The sequence below is a fragment of the Buceros rhinoceros genome, unplaced genomic scaffold (genome assembly GCF_000710305.1).
Source record: "Buceros rhinoceros silvestris isolate BGI_N320 unplaced genomic scaffold, ASM71030v1 scaffold8269, whole genome shotgun sequence".
Lineage (NCBI taxonomy): Eukaryota > Metazoa > Chordata > Aves > Bucerotiformes > Bucerotidae > Buceros > Buceros rhinoceros.
The window spans coordinates 14,898-32,810 of NW_010429771.1; the positions used below are offsets into that span (position 1 = coordinate 14,898).

Below are 17,913 nucleotides of genomic sequence, written 5' to 3' on the forward strand. Positions count from 1 at the left end.
GGCAACTGTACCTTTCCTCACAGAATGACATGCACATGAGCATGTTGACTTGGGGGTTGGCAGGTTCCCTGGGGCCGTTGAGGAGGACCTGGAAGCAGTTTTGTGGGAGTTCCTCAATGCTCTGTGCTATTTGTACTAGAGATAGACACTATACATTTCCTATGCTATTTCAGTGAACTCTTGGATTTCATCATTAACCTGTGCTGGTGGGAGTTGGGATGGGGATGACTATAAAATATAATTTTAACCGGATTAGAATATGCATAAAGCAAGAATCAAACTTTCAGAGGCTGAAAGGAGAAGTGCTGACAAGCTAGTATAACGTGTAGTAAGCAAGAATAAAACCTAATACATGATTTAAACAATGTGCTAATTAACACAATATAGATAATGAAAGCCCTGGGGAAACTGAGGGAGGGCTCGGTTTTCTCCACAGTTTAGGAACAGGCAGAACGTACAGTCCTTGAATTCGGTAACAGCAGCTGTTTGCCAGGGTAGGGGAAAGAACCTCTCCGTTTGAATTGCTAGCTGGTCTTTACCAATTTTGGCAAAAAAAGCCTTCCAAAGCTAGCTGAGTGAGCAGAAAGTCCAAAAGAAAGGAATAAAAATGTTTATTTGTTGTTAGCTGAGTCAGTCTCTTGAGCCAGCAGGTCAAAGGAAACTGTCAGTTCTTTGCATTTGACAGACTGGGACACAACCTTGAGATTGTTTGGAGTGATTCTGTGGTGAGCCCTACAGATGAAATTACTCTGTTATTTTAGTTGAATGTATCGTGAGTGCTAGATTAAAGTAAATTACTATACTTAATACCTGTAGGTGAGCACAATAGTTTGCCTTGTAGAAAAGCATTTGAACAATTTCTGAAATGCTAAATGACTTTAGGTGTGAAGGCATTATTGTGAGCAGTATACTGAACTACTTGGTAAAAAACAGTATGTTTGAAAGGTCTAGTTGTGGTACAGCCTGATGAATTTCAGATTTTATTGAGAACTTTCTGGTTTGGTCTAAGGGGAGGTGATTGGTTCTATTTGCTTCCAAGTAATGTATTTACATTCTTAGGCCAAGATCATATTGTATCATATTGTGGGTCTGGGGGTTAGTTCTGGTCTGAGGTGTATTTGCATTATGAGGGTAAAAAAAAAAAGGCATTTCCATTATTAAGAGATTTTTCTTCCTATTTTTAAACCATTCCTAATTTTCTAAGATGGTAAAATTAGTGACTTTATTAACCACTCTTTACCTTACTGCAGCAAAGGGATCTCTTCTTCCAGAAAAGATCATTGTGGTATTGGCACGTCAGAAAGTTCTGTTTTTCGCTTTCTCTTTAGAGAAAAAAGAGAAATTCTAGGACATGCCTTTGACTGTGTTTTGAGTAAAGGCAAAAATAGGAAATGGAGTAGGGGAAAATAATGAGAGAGATGTTCAGAAAAGACAATGTGTATAAATGAGAGTCTAAAAGAATGTGAGAGAGAAATTGCATCTGGGTTTTAATACAAAAGGGAGAGCTTATTCATTTTGTCTCCTTCAGGGAGTTTGTCTGAGTCTGTCCTGGAAGAGGTCAGGACTGTGCTGGGACGGCCACCCTCACGGTCTAGCAAACATTCTGCTAGTGGTTGCTCACAAAGAAGTGACACATTCCTTTTGAACTGTTTAGGTTACGTGCTCCCAGCTTGAACACCGAAGAAAATTTTGTGAGGAGGAACTGACGGCTGCAGAATCAGTAAAAGAGGTTCATATGGAACATACCGCAGTTCCTGGGCAGGATCCTGTAATCCTAGCTGGGATGGCATTATACTGTGCTTTCACATCAGTCGCCCTTTTGTATTGCAGGGGACTATTTGGAGAAGCAAATGCTGTTTGGCTTGAGTCTGGCCCCGCATAATTTACATTACTGTTATTGTATTTTATAGTATGCAGAACAGAGACTCTGTTCTGAACAGAGTATATGGAAACGTGGCTGCCATTTGTCAGCCCAGATTTAATTAATTGCATTAGCTGTAGCAGTGAAGGCCGAGTGAGCAGAGTGTGCCTACACACAGGCAGAATTTTCAAGAAACTGTTGCTTTTAATGGAGAGTGGCCCAATTAATAATCAGGTTTCATGTTTCTGGTTTTCTGACAGCGCAAGTCTGGTGTCTTATTGATAGGAGAGGAGGAAGAGGGGAAATTCCCAGAGATGGAACTTGTGCAGCTGTAGGTTACTGTCTGATGCTGCTGCTGTATCCAGCTGTTGCATTAGTATTTATTCTAGTGCAACACTGCAGAAATTTAAAAAAAAAGAAAAAAAAAGAGAAGAAAGTGACAGAATGCCTCACAATAGTTAGCTCAACAAAACCTGGCACAGTCAACCACGTAACATCTGCTTAAATCTCAGCACATTCAAAATTCAGCAAATCACTTATGCTTCTGCTCTAGAGCTTTGCTGGTCTGGTCCAGAGGACTGAGAAAAAGGAGATTTTGTTCAGTACTGGAAGAATTATCAGCTTGATGCACCTGGAATTTCTCTAGTTTATACACCTCAGCAAAACAGGTGTAGAATAGCACTGCATGACAACAGCAGCCTCTTACAGCACTGATGTGTGCGTGTGAATGGCTGCCCCCTGCGTAAAAGATGCACGCTCAGAAGACGTTGCCTGGGTCTCTGACAGCAGGTATTTTCCTGAAGTGCAGAAGGGCCAAATTCAGAGCTGAGAGAGTCGGTTGCAACTTCTTTGAAATTAGGATTGCAAACACATGCCTTAGGTCTGAACTTGACCTTCAGCCAATTTGTATTTCCAATTGAAATATACCGGAGGAGCCAAAGGGATTTTTTTCCCTTTTTGCGTGAAACGTTGTGATGACAAACCTTGTTTCTGGTGGTAAAACACATGACAATGTTAAAATGAATGCAGCTAATCATTATTAACAGGCATGGTATGAACCTGCTTACAGTCTCTGAGAAATAAAACTCAGCTGGCATGCCACAGGTACTTGTCAGGCAGGAGGGGCTGCTCTTCTAAATAGCCTGTATTTATTAAGGGTGGCTGGGTATCTGCATTCTGGCTCAGTTCCCTCTAGTAAAGGAACTGACCACATTACTATTTGCAAACACAGGGTTCACTCAAGTGGTACTAAAAAGAGAAGAGGTGGGGCAAGCAGAGCTTTAAAAAGAAAAGAGGAGTCTGTCCGAGTTTGTATGTAAAAAGCGACTGAGCTTGCAGAAGGATGGTACCTGGAGATCTTGCTCCCTGTACTCCGCTGAGGGCTGTGGTGAACAGTTTTCCAAATTCATTGCTTTTAAGATTTAAACAGCAGCTTTGCTTGTTGCGAAGAAATTTGCAGTCATCCTTGTGAGCTTTGCTTTTAAGCTGTGTTAAATTTGTGGCAAGGGTGTCAGGCATTTCATGCTTGGCCTCCAAAAGGAAAAAAAAAAGAAAAGAAAGAAAGAAACGAAAGAGCAAGAGAGAAAAAAACTGGTGTGTGTGTGGAAGAAATCTCCCAGGAATTTCTTCAAGGTTGTAGTCAGACACAGTAAGGGCTAAAGTGACAAGAAAAGCAAGGTGAAGATAAAACTTGGTATCGTGATAAGATGTCTGAGTGTAAAGCAGGAGATTGCAGAAGCCTTTTGGGATTACACATGCTCATCTTGTTCTGGATATGACTGGATACAAGCTAGTTTTTCTCTAGTGACAGTTCAAAAACCCCTCAAGATTATGTTTCTCTTCCTTGGTGCTTTTTTGCCAGTGGTTTTTAAAATTGGTTTTGTCAGCCTCTCAGCTCTGCAGCACCGGAACTGTCCTAATGGATACAGATTAAAGACTGAAAACTCTGCCTGTGTAGGTAAGTTGCTGACCATTCACACACTGAGAAATCTGCATTCGCATTCCCTTAATCGAGCTTTATGATTTTAAGCTTCATGGATTGCTTGTGTGTTGTACTGGCAAAATCGATAAATCAGCTTCTTTATATCTTTTGCTTCCTGTAATGAATAGAACATATTTTTAGTTCGTTTTTCAGAAACCAGTCACTTGTCTGCCAGTTTAACGCTCAGAAAGCAGCATAAACTTTTATATGATCATGAGAGACCAACATTCCTTGCCATAGCTTCAGTGTCTCTGTGTTTTCAATACATGTGCCCACAGGTATTCATGCTTCTATATATGTACAATTTGCACATAGGTGTATTTTTGTATTTCTATATGCACACAGAAAGAGCATGTTAATGATTATATGTTAGTATATACTTAAATGTGGGCTAGACAACTTTAAAAACTACTCTTTCCATGTTTATCGGTGCATGTAGACAGGTGTGCTCATCTTTAATAACAGGAATCGTACAATACCCGAATTGCAGTGTGTTGGATACTGTAGTACTAAAGTCTGGGTGAAGTGTATGACACTAATATCGGTGTAATCACCTCCAGTGATTTGGAACATGTAGAAGGCAGGTTCCTTTACTTTACAAAGTGTAAGACAAAGAATGACAGAACCCTTCTCTCTACCCTGCTACCTTGAAGTCCAATTTTTTTTTTTTTTTTTTAGAAAGCCAGAATCAATGAAGTCATGGACTTTGCAGTAAGGAGATGAGGAAATGCTCTGTAAGGATTCAAGCAAACAGATCTAACACTTGGAGTTATGCTTTTGCCTTAGATTTCTGGGGCTTCAGAGGCTCTGACTCAGTTCTTGACATGATTCCAGTGATTTAATAACAGGTGCCTCCTCTGTGCATTCTGCCAAGAAATACCATCTTGTAAGCAGAAAATAGAAGTGTGCACGTTAAATGCTCTCATGTTGAGAAAGGAGGAGCTAGGTATTTTTGTCTACAAATCATAAACCTGACCAAAGGTTTATCTGAGAGCCAAGCACACCTAGGGTGTTCCACAGCCATGCTTGGATTCAAATGAGAAGCATGCTTCTGAAATGAATCTTCATACTGCCACCCCTTACTGTGCTTGTCTTCACATCGCAGAGCACTCTCAAAGTGCACAAACTGGATTCTCGTTAGGCCACTCTAAACCGGAAGGTGTTCCTGTAGGAGAGCATCTGTTATCTCTTATGTTGATGGCCATTCGGTCCATGTGACCAGACTCAGCCTGGTTCTCTGTAACCTCAACATGAAATACATGTGTCTAGTGTGTATGTCATATCTTCAGCAACTGTTGCACTTTACACAGCCTCTCCTTTAGGTCTACGCTGTTTGCCAATATGTATGTAGCTTCCACAAGCATGTATGTGCATTATGACTTCTACATTGTCGGGTTGCCCAATAAAGAGCTCACGTGTTATAGAATTCTACTGACGTGGAGGGAATTGCTTGACTTTCGTTAAAAGAGTCAAAAAGCACTCTAAATATTGACATTCAAAAGGCTGCATTTTATGTTTCAGTTGACATATTTCACATATTGATGCACACCACTCTTCCATTAATGGGGACATAACCTGCCTTGCATTATGTCTTTTCTGTTGACAATTAGGTACATTCAGCTGCTGTATGAATGGGGGGAGTCTAGGTAAAGCCCCGAAACAGAATGGCCAGGAGCTCAGCAAACTCTGCCAGAAATATGATAAAAGACGTCTTTTGAGTAATAGCTAACTTTATTACGACATACTCTGAGCAATTCCATGTAGTATGGAATAAATGAAAAATGAGATGTGCTAGGCTATCTTTTTAATCAGATTACCGGGGATTAAGCAAAGCTGAAATTTTGACATTAAATATAAGACTGAAAGATGCTTTGTTTCAGTGGATTTCCCCTGTTCGTTCTTCTATGTGCTGGGTACACAAGCCAAGTTCTGACCAGAAGACCGGAAGTATAATATTCTATTTCATTAATTATGTGAGGTAGAGGGTGCAGTGGCAGCAAGCATTAGGAAACTGGAGGCAGGCTTTGAAGGTAATAGTGAGGAGAAAAGTGGTGGGAGTGATAAAAGAGTGGGAGACATGACTCATACCACTGACCTGTGAACAATGACGGCAAGCTGATCCGTGGCTTGGTGACCGTTCTTGGTGAGCTGTAATAAATATACCAATTGTAAAATGTTCTTTATCATCCATGACCATCAGGGCATCCTGCCAGCCATAAGGACCACACTGAATTGAGAAGATGTCCGCTCTCTATTAGTGACCTGTTATAAGTGACACTTACCGGAAAGTGCGTAGGCTTTTCTAGATTTGTTTTCCATATTGCCACTGTAGAGAAGGTCTCGATTGTGCTAAATAGCTCACTTCTTAATTAGTTCCTTTTATTTTTAGGGATATTCAAAGATCAAAGACCTTCTCATCCTGTGGAAGGACAATGAAATCTAACCCTGAATGTCTCACATAATTTTATACCGTTATTTTAAGAGAGATTATTTGAAACCTGACTTGGTATGCCAAGAGAGGAGAGGCCTTTCAGAGGGGCCCTGTGCCCCACAACAGCAAAGTTTGTAAGAGGGAAAGTGTGGGAGAACAGATCTTGAGGTCAGGACAAGACTAGAGTGGTGAACAAACACGTCAATTTATCAGCAAGTTACAGTTGAATTGGAAGCATTTCTGCAGTTTTTGATGTTGCTATCTTGATTTAATACTTTATTTAAAGCTGAGGTCAGGACTGGGGACTCAGTTACCTTTATCTTTCTTAGACCCCAGTGAAAACACAGAACCTACTGCCTCTAAAGAAAAATGGTCTGGGCTACGCAAAAGTTATTATTCCTACAAGGTAAAAACACATGCATGGTTGGTCCTGGAAGAGCTTTGATTTCTAACATCTTAACCACGTCAGCAAACCTTACGCCTCTTGGAATCTGTTGCCTGTCCCCTCCTGAAGTACAACTTTAACAACGCTATTTTTTGGTCATGATGTATAGATTCTTTCTCCACCTAAGACCAAGAAGTTTCCCACATGGCACTGTTAATCTGAAGAGGCCCCTAGAGCTGCCCTTTGCGTTATCAATTTTCGAGCAGATACTAGTGCGTGTTAGTCTTGGTTTTCCCTAGGCAAATACGTTATGTCCCGGACACTGCAAGACTGGAGGTGTGCTTTAGCTTCAGTGCTGACTTTCAAAACTTACGAAGTGAGTATTCAAAGTGAAGTATAGTTATAAAAAAAAAAAAGCCAAAACCAAACACTACAAAATCCCTGAAAACATTGTAAAAAAGTTTTTGAAGAACCCGAAGTTTTTTATCTAACTGTGGGTTCTTAAACTCTGTATATCTCTACTAACTTCTCGTATGAACTGATCAGGCCTTGTTACTTCTTCAGGGCTAACATGCTGCGCATTCCTGCAGAGCTGTAGCCTGCAATTGAAGCTGACAACTGCAGCTATCTAGGTCAGCTCTTTCAGTCAGATGCTTCTTTCAGTGTCTCAAGCTTTCCTCTTTTTTTTTTTTTTTCCCTTGCTGTTCACCGCTCTCCCTGCATGGAGCACTGGTGATGCAGAATATAAAGTTATTCCTCTTTGTATTACATCTTTAAATTCCCCTTAATTAACTAAATCCTGGGTTCACTTTGCTCCATGCAGCCTTCTGAAGACACACTGTTAAAACTTCTTATGTTGTGTTCTTAGAAGTATGAAATGCCAAACCCTTACTAATTCACAGCTATCCTTTCTTTGCAAGCATTGCACAAGGAGCAGTAAGAGCCAATGAAATGGGGAACTCTGTTGTCTACCCCTGTCATGACCTAGGGATAAACCTGCTGAGACCCCAGCGTCCCTCTGTATTTCAGAAGAGCTACAGCCAAGGTGTGCTTGTTTCCTTCTTTTCAGTAGCTGTTTTCCAGCTCTCTCACTTCGTATTACACTGCCTTGGGGAAAGATGAAAACATTGTTGCCAAATCGTAGTCAGGAATTCTTGACCACGGATCTGAACCCACAGACCAATTTATGAGAATTCCCATTGAATTCTCTGGAAATTGGATCCAGATGAATGTGAACAAATACTATCTTTAGCTGTAAAAACTTAGATCAGAATAGGAGGGAGGTGAATATGTTACAAGAAATGCCAGAAATAGCATCACATATCACATGAACCTTAATCCTGAATAGGGTTGCATATGGTCGCTTCTGTGGCTGTGGACTGGAAGAGTCCAGGAGTGGATCATCAACTTACTGTATTCACACTGTATTTCTCACTACAGTATTTGAGCACTTCACAGCCTCTATCCTCTCAAAAATTGTGAGTGATTAGATTGTACTTTAAACCTAATTCAAAATTAGCGAGAGAAGACACTGAGCTGTGCCTCTTCTGTTTTATTGTGACCTGCTGATAGGTGGAGCATCTTCTTCCATTTCTGACTATCTTCAGTCCTTTTTCTGTGCCTGCACATGTATTTTTTATGTTTATAATGTATGTATTTGAGGGCATAATGAAATTCAAGTTCTGTCTCACTGTGGTTTCTCTGTATCCCTGCCAGGCATACTAATGCTTCACCTTCTGCAATCAGAGCGTTTCTCAGGACTCTCAATAAAGTAGCATATTTGTATGTAAAGTCATTGAGAGCTGCCAACATCATGATGACATGATTCATCGTTTTTGCTGATTCTCAAGGCATTTTTTGCATAAAGAAGCCTTTGAGAACTAACCAGGACCTCATTCTTCCTTTCAGGGCTGGCTGTCAGGGCACTGCAGACAGCCTTTGTGTTCACTAAGCCGATTTCTTTCACAGGGTAAAGTTCCCACTGGGGGATGTGGTTGCCAGGACACGTAAAATGGCTACAGCAGGATGCAACTCTGCGCTTTGCTTTGGCACTGAGAGTGCAGATGAAGGCACCACTAGTTACACCTGATGGATGGTTTTATGATCGAGTTCTCTCTAAGAAACAGTCTTTTTGGGGGGGCAGGGAGATTTGGGGTGAGTTTATTTTGTACTTTAAGCAAAGAAGAGAGTATGATAAGCACAGGACCCTCTTCCATTATTAGTGCCGTAAAAGCCAAATGTCCACAATGCTGTGACTTGTTCTACAATAGCTCTGTGCCTGTGGGCGCTTCCTGTTTACCGCTGAAAAGGGCATTCTCTGGTGGCTAAGCTGCCTGTCTCCACTGTGCCCCTCATCTTTTATTAGGCTGTTATTCTCCCGCTATAGCCTTCCTTCAGCTGGGGCAATTGCGCGCTTTTCAGAATGGGTGGGATTTGCTTTATTATGTGAACTTCGCTGGTGATGAAAATGGGCAGATTGATAACCCTGAAATCCGCTCTTCAAGGACAATTACTGGGGAGGCAGTGTAAATTCTTGCAGCCTAACCAATCAGTGTGCTCTTTCTTGGAGATTCAGTTTTGTACACTCATCTAAAGCTGTAAATTACAGCCTGTCCTGTAAATAATGGGCCATTATCCAGTTATCTTGGTACCTAGCTCAGTAGCCAGTGCTTGGGTTAACGTATGCTTTCCTAGTCCAATTGTGAATTGAGAACATCAAAGTTTTTCAAACCTTCACAGATATGTCCTGTTAAAATGTGAATTTCATGTCTGAATTTGGTTTCCCTGACATCAGTTCTAAGCCATCACTCGGTGTTAAATCTTTCTTGCAAAAGATTATAGTGTCCTTCAGAAAATCTGGTACTTTTTCTTTGTGAAAGTATTTATATCCTGTGATCAGTCCCTTCCCCAAGCTTCTTTCTGATAATCTACGCAGACTTCAAGTGTCTTATGGAAAGGTACTTCCCTCACTCTCAAATCAGGCTTTGTTTCCTTGTTCTTATATATGTTCTAATTTTTCAGGAGCTTTTAACAACCCATATGTGAGAAATACAAACAACATGCCGATATAGTCTGAGCACTCCCAGATACAGAAATGACACTGTTTCCCCACTCTCATTCATCTCTCCTGTGTTCATATGTGTTGTGATTTAAATTTTCTTGGCCAGTAACATGCTAAGAGGTCAGCTTTCTGTCCAGTATGAACACAAATCCTTTTCAGAGTGAGCAGTCTTCCAGATACAATCTGTAGGTCAGGCCTATCTTTTTCTTATTTAATGTGCTCTTTATTGCAATTGAATAATAGCTCTTTCATCAGTGTTTTGCATTACTTAATCAAATGACGTCTGTCATTAACTTCTACACAGTTGCCTTTATCACCCATACTTGTGATTTCCTCAGAGAAATAACGTCAGTTTTATTTAACAAGCCACCATCATCATAAAAGTGTATTGACTAACAGGAACTACATTATAGCCTTTATCAATAGAGGCTTGTACCTGCTTTTCTACTGGTGATTACATCAGATTAACTGTCCCGCTTAGTCAGCCAGTTACCCCGTTTGAAAACCAGTACATCAGGAAAAGATACAAACTGTGTTCATGCCTGCAGACTCCTTCATGTGTCCGCTAACACTGACAACAGCTGTGACAATGAGCAGAGGTCACCAAAGCTCTCCTGTATGGGCAACCAAAAAGCCCTTTAGTTTTAGTGATGTCCAGGCAATGACAGCCAGGAGCAGCCAGTTTTAAATGGCAACCTGGAGCTCACGGCGTCTATAGCCCATTAACAAACTTCTAAGGCAGTCAAACATTTCTGGAGGGGATTTGGGGGAGTTACTCCTTTAATTCTGTGGAGAATGGCATGTACATCCCTAGTAACTGTGGGAAAATGTGCTTCTGAAAGCTGATTGTTTGAAGAAGATTGTGAGTTTAGAATTGGAGTGCTTTATGGAATTAAGTTGCTGAAAAAGCTTCTGCTTTACCTTCTTAATCTGTTCAACAGAAATCAGTTGCGTGTGCTCTGATTACATTTCATACATCGTCAAAGTAGTTCATCTGCTATGTGGAACATAACGCTGTGGGAAAACTCTGAAAACAGTATGGAAACACTCCCTGGTCTGTATAGACTCATTAGGCGACGGCTGTAAAGCACTGATATTCTTTTTGAACAGCTCTGACACCCGACACTTAGTAAACCCTTAAACACTTCTGCTGCACGTATTTTTTTAAAGGAGACAGGGTCCCAGGCCCATGGGCCATCAGAGATCTGGTTGCTTAATTCTCCCTGGGTTACTGAGAGAGAAAGTTTCTTTCAAATCGCTGGTGTGAGTTGGTTTAAATTGCAGTTCCTTGTAGTTATCACGGGGTGCCATTTCTGACCTTTGAACCAGGGCAATCCTCTCACCTAACTCTCTCAGACCTCCTGAAGCACTGTAATAATTTGCACTTGATACAAATTATCATCTAAGATGAGTTATCTAAGGAGAAGTTCTTCTGTTGCCCTACGTTCTTGGTCAAGACTACAGGAAAACACCCCCGTTGAGCTGTACTTGGAATAATCCAACACGCATGTGTACTTCGGTTATGAATCAAAGTCCTCTAGCGACTTAATCAAATGTGTCTCTTCAAAATTATTTGTGTTGAATCTTTTTTTCCTGCATGTGCAAAATCAGATGATAAAACCCAGAACAAAACTCACTGACATCAAATATATCTTGGGCAAGGAAACAGCTGCTCTACCAAGGTGTGGTACTGCCCGATGTCCAGCACCTCGGGAGGTTACTATCAAATTCTTTTGGTTTTAATACAAAGTGAAGTTTATCTAAATTTTCTGGGACAATCATCCATGGTACTGCCAAAGGGGTTAATATTTTTCCCCCTTAGTGTGAAATATGCTCCTCGATGGTGACCTTTTTTCTTAAAAAAAATAAAGTCCTTAATTTAGGGCTTAATAGTTACTGCCTCAAGCCCTGATAAAACACCATAAATACATCAAATATCTTTTAATTCATAAAGGCTACCAGTTAAAAGCCCAGTTTCTAATTAGTTTGCTTGTTACCTTGGTTTGGGGTTATTGTTGTCAGAACATAGTGGAGCCTTTAGTTTTTTGTATGTGTTTTTGAGCTTTTACTCAAATTAAATGAGCTCAGTGTGGAACTCAATGATGTGACAGTCTGTTTGCTGCTTTGCTCTTTTGCAAAGTTAGTTAATTTGTGGACAAACTTATTACTGTGGAAAGAGAGATAAAGATGCAAGGAAGCAGCTGCCGGCAGCATTTGCATACCAGATGATAACATAAATCACGGAAACAGAGTACGAAAACAAATCTGTTCCCTGTGCTTGGGCAATCAGAGACCAGAGTGCCCAGACGCAAGGGAGAACAACTTCCATGGCCAGTCTTCTAAAAAACCCCTTCATTGTGCATGTGACAACAGACAACAGAAACTAATGCATGAAGCAGTATGGCCATCCTCCGTATTTAATGATGGGATAGTAAATTTTGTGACCAATTTATTATTAGAGAACTATGTGAAATGTATTCTTTCTCTTTGCTGCTTTTGCTGGCTGAATTTTCCTGATATGTTAAAAACGTGTTTCAGATATTGATGAATGCTTTGAAGGCGGTTTGGGAACCTGTGGCCAAACCTGTATCAATGTTCCGGGGTCCTACATCTGCTCCTGTTTGCCCGGTTACACTTTGGATATTGACAAATGGTCTTGCTACATGAACGGTAAGATCATTTTGGGTTTTTGATGACTAAAAAAGTGCTTTAGAGATGAGTAAGCATTATTTTTCAAATGAATCATGCCTGGCTGGTCCCTACTGGACAGCGACTGGGGTGCTCTTGTTCGCTCATGGAAAAACTGCCTCTTCTACTGTGTGGGTAAGTGCCAAGGCCAAAGGTGGGTGCTGCAGAAGAGTGATAGCGAAGAATGGAAAGTATGGTGGTGGGAAGATGAATGAGCCTACGGAAACAAACAAAACTGAGCAATGGCTTTCTGTTTAGTACACATACTCTCTCCTTGTGCTCAGAACTGTAAACTTTCTTATCTCGTCCTTACTACTTCCAGGAAAACCCAGCAGTGCACAAGATTTTGCTACCTTCGCCTCTTTCAGTCTGTTGGTGTTGATGTCTCTTCAGAATGTTTAAGTTCTAGGGACAGTGGTGTGAAGTTGTAAGCGGGAAGCCCTTATTTTTGGTTTGGTCCATTGGTAGTTTCCTAATAAACATGAGTTCTACTGTGACTCCTTTCTCTCTTTTGCTCTGTCCTGAGTGTATAAATTGATTTTTGAATGTGTAAAAGGCATTTAAATTTTAATTTTTTTAGCCCTTCTAAGAGGAAAATGTCCACGGTTATGGACTTTGAATAACTTGATTTTGTACTCACCTCATGCTACCCACGGAAAAAAAAATCTAGTTGATTTTACTGATTAGTTTAACACTATATTGCACCTAGAGTATGAGGTGGGTGCTCTGAATTTCACCTCTCCACCTTGGTTTTCTGAATGTCTGGTTTTGCTTCACTTGGAGAAATCAAAATTTTTCTCATCCCTCTGCTCTGCAAGGAATTGAGTCAAACAACTTTGCAATCCTGGTGAAGGTGGAGCATCTGGCTAAAATTTGTAGAAGTGATCTGTGTTGAGTTTAAAGTTTCAGGATTCATGCTAATAGCAAACACATTTAGTTAAAAGGTTGCAAAACTTGTTAACAAAACCAGTGTAATTTTCAAAAGTATATGTGTAAGGAAACTGGTGATAGTGTATCTTTGATGTCATCCATCCCTGATAAATGGAGAGTCCCTTCTGCACTGCAGGAAGATCAGTTCAACAACTGATCAGACAGGCTTGACAACTGTCGTTCTGTTGGATCTAGATGAATAACTGCGTTTCAAAGTCACTTGGTTAGAGCATTACTTGTATGCCATGATCTGTTATTTAAGGCAACTGTGTTATAAATCCTCCCCATTACCACCACCATGGACTTCCTTCTTTGATTGTTGTTTTAGTGAAAAATTAAAGACTTAGTGGTATAGCACCCACTTTTTTTTTTTTAATTAAAAAAAAATTTTCTTTTAAAATGAAGCCTGAATTGTGACTGGTTACACAAAAACTCCCTTCCTCTGCTGTACACTTGATAGACATCCATAATATTCAAATTGTCTAAATTAAAACCATGTGGCTTGGAAATGCAGTTAAAGTTCCTTGTCAGTTGTAACCCTGCCCTGTGGTGATACCCTAAAAATAACAAAGAGGACTTGATAAAACTGGGGTAGTGTAATCTGCAGACCAACTCTTATGTCCTACTAATTGTACTTCCATGCTTTCCACCTGCTTTTAATGGTACGTTAAGACTAATTGGACCATTCTAGTTGCTCATCACCTTCAACCTTAATTATATTTCTAGAGGCCAGGCAGAATTGGAACACCTTTCATTGTAACATATTTTATGTTTTAGTGATACACTTTTACCTTTCACTCATCAAGAATATAGTTTTTGTCTGGAAAGAGTTGTTTCTGCTGAGCTCTAGGAGTTTTAAGTACAGGTCTTTTGGTTTCCTTCAAGCCTCTGCATCACCAGAAACTGCGGTCTGTAGCTTCTTCCCTTTCCCTGTCTTGGGATCTTCGATTTCCCTGTTTGAGCACTTAAAATGAGACTCCAGACCACCCCTCTGTGATAAATTATTGCAGTGACACAATAGTTGGAAGCAGTCTTCTACCTGGAGACGTATCCATGGCATAGTTCTTCCAGCCTCTGTTGGCGTGCATGCAATGGTTCTTCCGACCTCTGAGGAGGCTGTAGGATTTGGGAGTAGTGGTAACAACCACTGCAGTCTCTGTTTCATGACTCAATTTTTGGACCTAACTTCCAGCATTAAATGTGAATGAGCCATTACATTTATATCTTACTGATTCTCTGTGATATGCCTAGAAAGTTGTCATTAAAATATGAGAGATGGTTAGATCCAGAACTTTCTCTTTGGCTAGGGTAATATCGATAAGAACTTATTGCAGCCAAAATGCAATGCTTATCTCTTGTTCTCTTGCTTATCTCTGCCTGATCTCTTTTTTTTTTTTATTGTTTTTTCCACACCAGACCCTGCACCATTCCTACTTTTTAGCCATGGAAATGCCATATTTAGAATTGATGCTGAAGGGACCAATCACGAAAGATTGGTGGCTGATACTGCTCAGTCAACGCTTATGGATTTTCATTATACAGAAGAGAAAGTGTATTGGGTAGACTCTGAAAGGCGACTACTTCAAAGAATTCACCTGAATGGCACAAAACAAGAGGTAAAGCAATCAGTTCTCTGGAATTTTCCAAGTTAAGGGGCATAAAACGCTCTATGGAAACCACCTGCTCCTTAGGTACAATTCTGCTGTTCCTGTTCATTGATTAGCACTTCAGACTTCTGTAACAGTTTCTGCTGTCATAACAGTTACGGTCCTGAGTCTAGGCTGTTTCACTGGCATTCACAGTACTTTTAGTATTTTCTGTATCAAGTGAAGGAGTTAAAATGAAGGATTCGAAATCCAGACAAAGTAAACCTTTGAAGACAATAATGTTTCTATCAGTTTTAAATTAATCCCTGGCACTTCGGAAGTTTGTCTTCCAGATTACTGTAACTCAAACTGACTCAAATGGTATGAGAAGGACGTGCTTGAATTCCTACTCATTTTTTCTCAAATGTTTTATTTGTTTGTAAGGTTGCATAAATACTTCCTTTAGCAGCTCAATCTGCATTTGGAAAAATCTGTGCTGTTCCTTGCATCTGGCTGATTGAGAAGGGCAGACAGGCTGCTGTGGCTGAACTTAATCTTGTGGGAGCCTTCTTTTGCTTGAGAGAGAGAGATTTCCAGTGTTTGTGCACCCGTGTGGAGTATTCACTGATGTATTTTGCGTTGATTTTTAGGGATCAGGGTCCACCAGCAGTGTGTTTGGAAGTCTTCCATCTGTAGCGATACAAGTCTAGGTCCTTCATAGTGTGCCAAATTGTGAGGGGTTAGGGCTGGGCTGACTGCTAGACAAATGACAGATGCTCTCTATTCACCCCTCTCTTTTCCCAAAGGGGAGGGGAAAGGGAATAAGGAGAGAGACGTATGGGTTGGAAAAGAAAACTAAAACTGCTTTAATGAAAATAATAACAATAAAATGAATACATACAATACTAATACCAAACCAACCTCCCTGATGGCAATCACATCACCATCACCAGTGATGCTGTGGGCTTCTTACTGGGAAAAGGCCCAGGCTGGGCTCAGCAGCAGACGAGAACTGAATGCAGGAGCTGGATTCTAGAACTGCATTCAGGGATGCATGGGTTGGGATCAAAGGCAGAACAGAGAGAGTCCTCCCTGGACACTGGCCATTGAAGATGAGTTTGATCCTTGTGACCCGTCAGCTTTATACTGATTATGACATCTATGGGAGAGAACATTTCGTTGGTCAGTGTAGGGTCACCTGTCCTGTCCGCTCCTCCCTGCGCGTGCGTCCTCTAACTCACTGCACCCCCACCATGGTACACAGGATTTAGCAGTGACCTTGGTCTGCGGAGGAGCAAGGATAAGCCAGAGCCTTTCTGCACTCCAACCTGTGGCAGTAACTGTAAACATCAAGCCCTGTCACTCTCTGAAGCAGTCACTGTCTGCAAAATATGCCGTTAACTTCAGCAAGTGCAGTTAGTTAGAAGGGGCTGAGCTGAAAATTGAAATCGCTGAACAGAATTAGTTCTGTCCTAACTCAAACCAGGACACAACAGCAAAAGGCTGTAACTAAAAGATTAGTCTAGTGTGTTTCTAACAGAGAAAAACTTCCCCTTTTGCAGGGGTTTGCTCACTTCAGAAGGGGTGAGTGTACGTACAAAGACCAAATGAAAGTAATTAAGGAATGGGAAAGTGAAATATCTAGAGGTCTGAGAGAAAATGAAGCAGAAGGAATGAAATAGGAGTCTTTAGTCTGGCACTTTATTCCCTATATTGGAAGTGAAGCTTAAGATAATCATTAGGATGCTTCTTGTTGTCAGCTTTGGGATTTTTTGTTTGTTTGCAGAGACTATGTTACATAGACAAAGGCATTTCAGGATTTGCTATTGATTGGATAAATCAAGACATTCTCTGGGCCAATAGACAGAAAGCAACCATAGAAGCGACAGACATGAATGGGAAAAAACGCCGAGTTCTTCTAAGAGATGTTGGTCGTCCCACAAGGATTACCATTGATGCTGAGAAAAGGTAATTTTAACTAGGTTAGTAATTTCGTTGTAATGAACTCAAAATATGCAAAGTACTACGATTGTTGCTTACACGCTTCTCAGGTAGTCTGTGCACAGTGTATTATCTACAGTTCAATACCTCCTTGAACTTTCACAAAAAGGATAAAAAATTAATAAGCGTATAAGAGATAAGTAGAGAAGTGCCTGAGAAAAGCCCACCAAAGTCTAATGCAGAGTCTGTACTTGTGGTCACCAGGGCAGATTTTGAACTAGTGAGGAGAGCTGAGGGAAAAGGGCTATTGCTGGTCCTTTCTCAGAGACAGCAATGTTTCGGGGCAGCAGAAAGCAGGATTGGAGCAGCAATGGGGACGCTGCCTGCGAATTATGGGAGTCCCTTGTGCTCCAAGCCTGCCACACTTAGAATATAAATCGGTGTGTTTTCTGGAAAAAAGTCTGAACTGACAGTTTTGCGCCTGTTTCCCTTGTCTCTTTGTCAGTTGCTCTGGGTATTGGTTCTGAATCTACTGTTGCTACCTGGAGTCACTAGTAATTTGGCCGTTATAGAGAGACTTCTTTCAGCTTCAAGCCATTTACACTGGGAAATATGCTGACGTAAGAGATTTGGTCTCCTCAAGAGTTATCAGTATGAACTGTCACAGTGATCTCTCCGTGCTAATTTCTCTGTACATTCAAGTTGCAAAAATAAAAGCTTCAGGAGACTTTGAGATGCTTCTCTTTTGTACAACAAAACCATGGTTTTGCTGCCACTTTTAATTTGAAGTTGCGGTGTGCAAAACTATTTTAATATTAAGGCTTATGTGTCCTTTGCTAGTACATTTATACATAAACTGACCTTCTGAGGCTAGTAGCATTACTAGTATTCTTTGGAATTGTTTGGGGTACAATTCTTTGAACCTTAACCTATATATATATATATTTTTTTTTTAACTTGCTTTTAAATGTAGTATTTACCAGTCTTGAAAATATTCAGAAGTCTTCAAATTCACTGTCAAATGCCATTGGAACACATTACAAATGACA

At 40.6% G+C, this 17,913-nt stretch overlaps 1 protein-coding gene across 1 annotated transcript in view; it reads left to right on the top strand.

Annotated features, from left to right (window-relative positions):
• The first annotated feature begins 3,691 nt into the window (after positions 1-3,691).
• EGF (epidermal growth factor) overlaps positions 3,692-17,913 on the top strand; it is a 63,962-nt gene continuing 49,740 nt past the window's right edge. Inside the window, exons 1-4 of the mRNA XM_010142786.1 lie at positions 3,692-3,818; positions 12,258-12,389; positions 14,754-14,953; positions 16,710-16,891. Coding sequence (XP_010141088.1) covers positions 3,692-3,818; positions 12,258-12,389; positions 14,754-14,953; positions 16,710-16,891 — 641 coding nt within the window. The remainder of the gene's footprint in view (positions 3,819-12,257; positions 12,390-14,753; positions 14,954-16,709; positions 16,892-17,913) is intronic.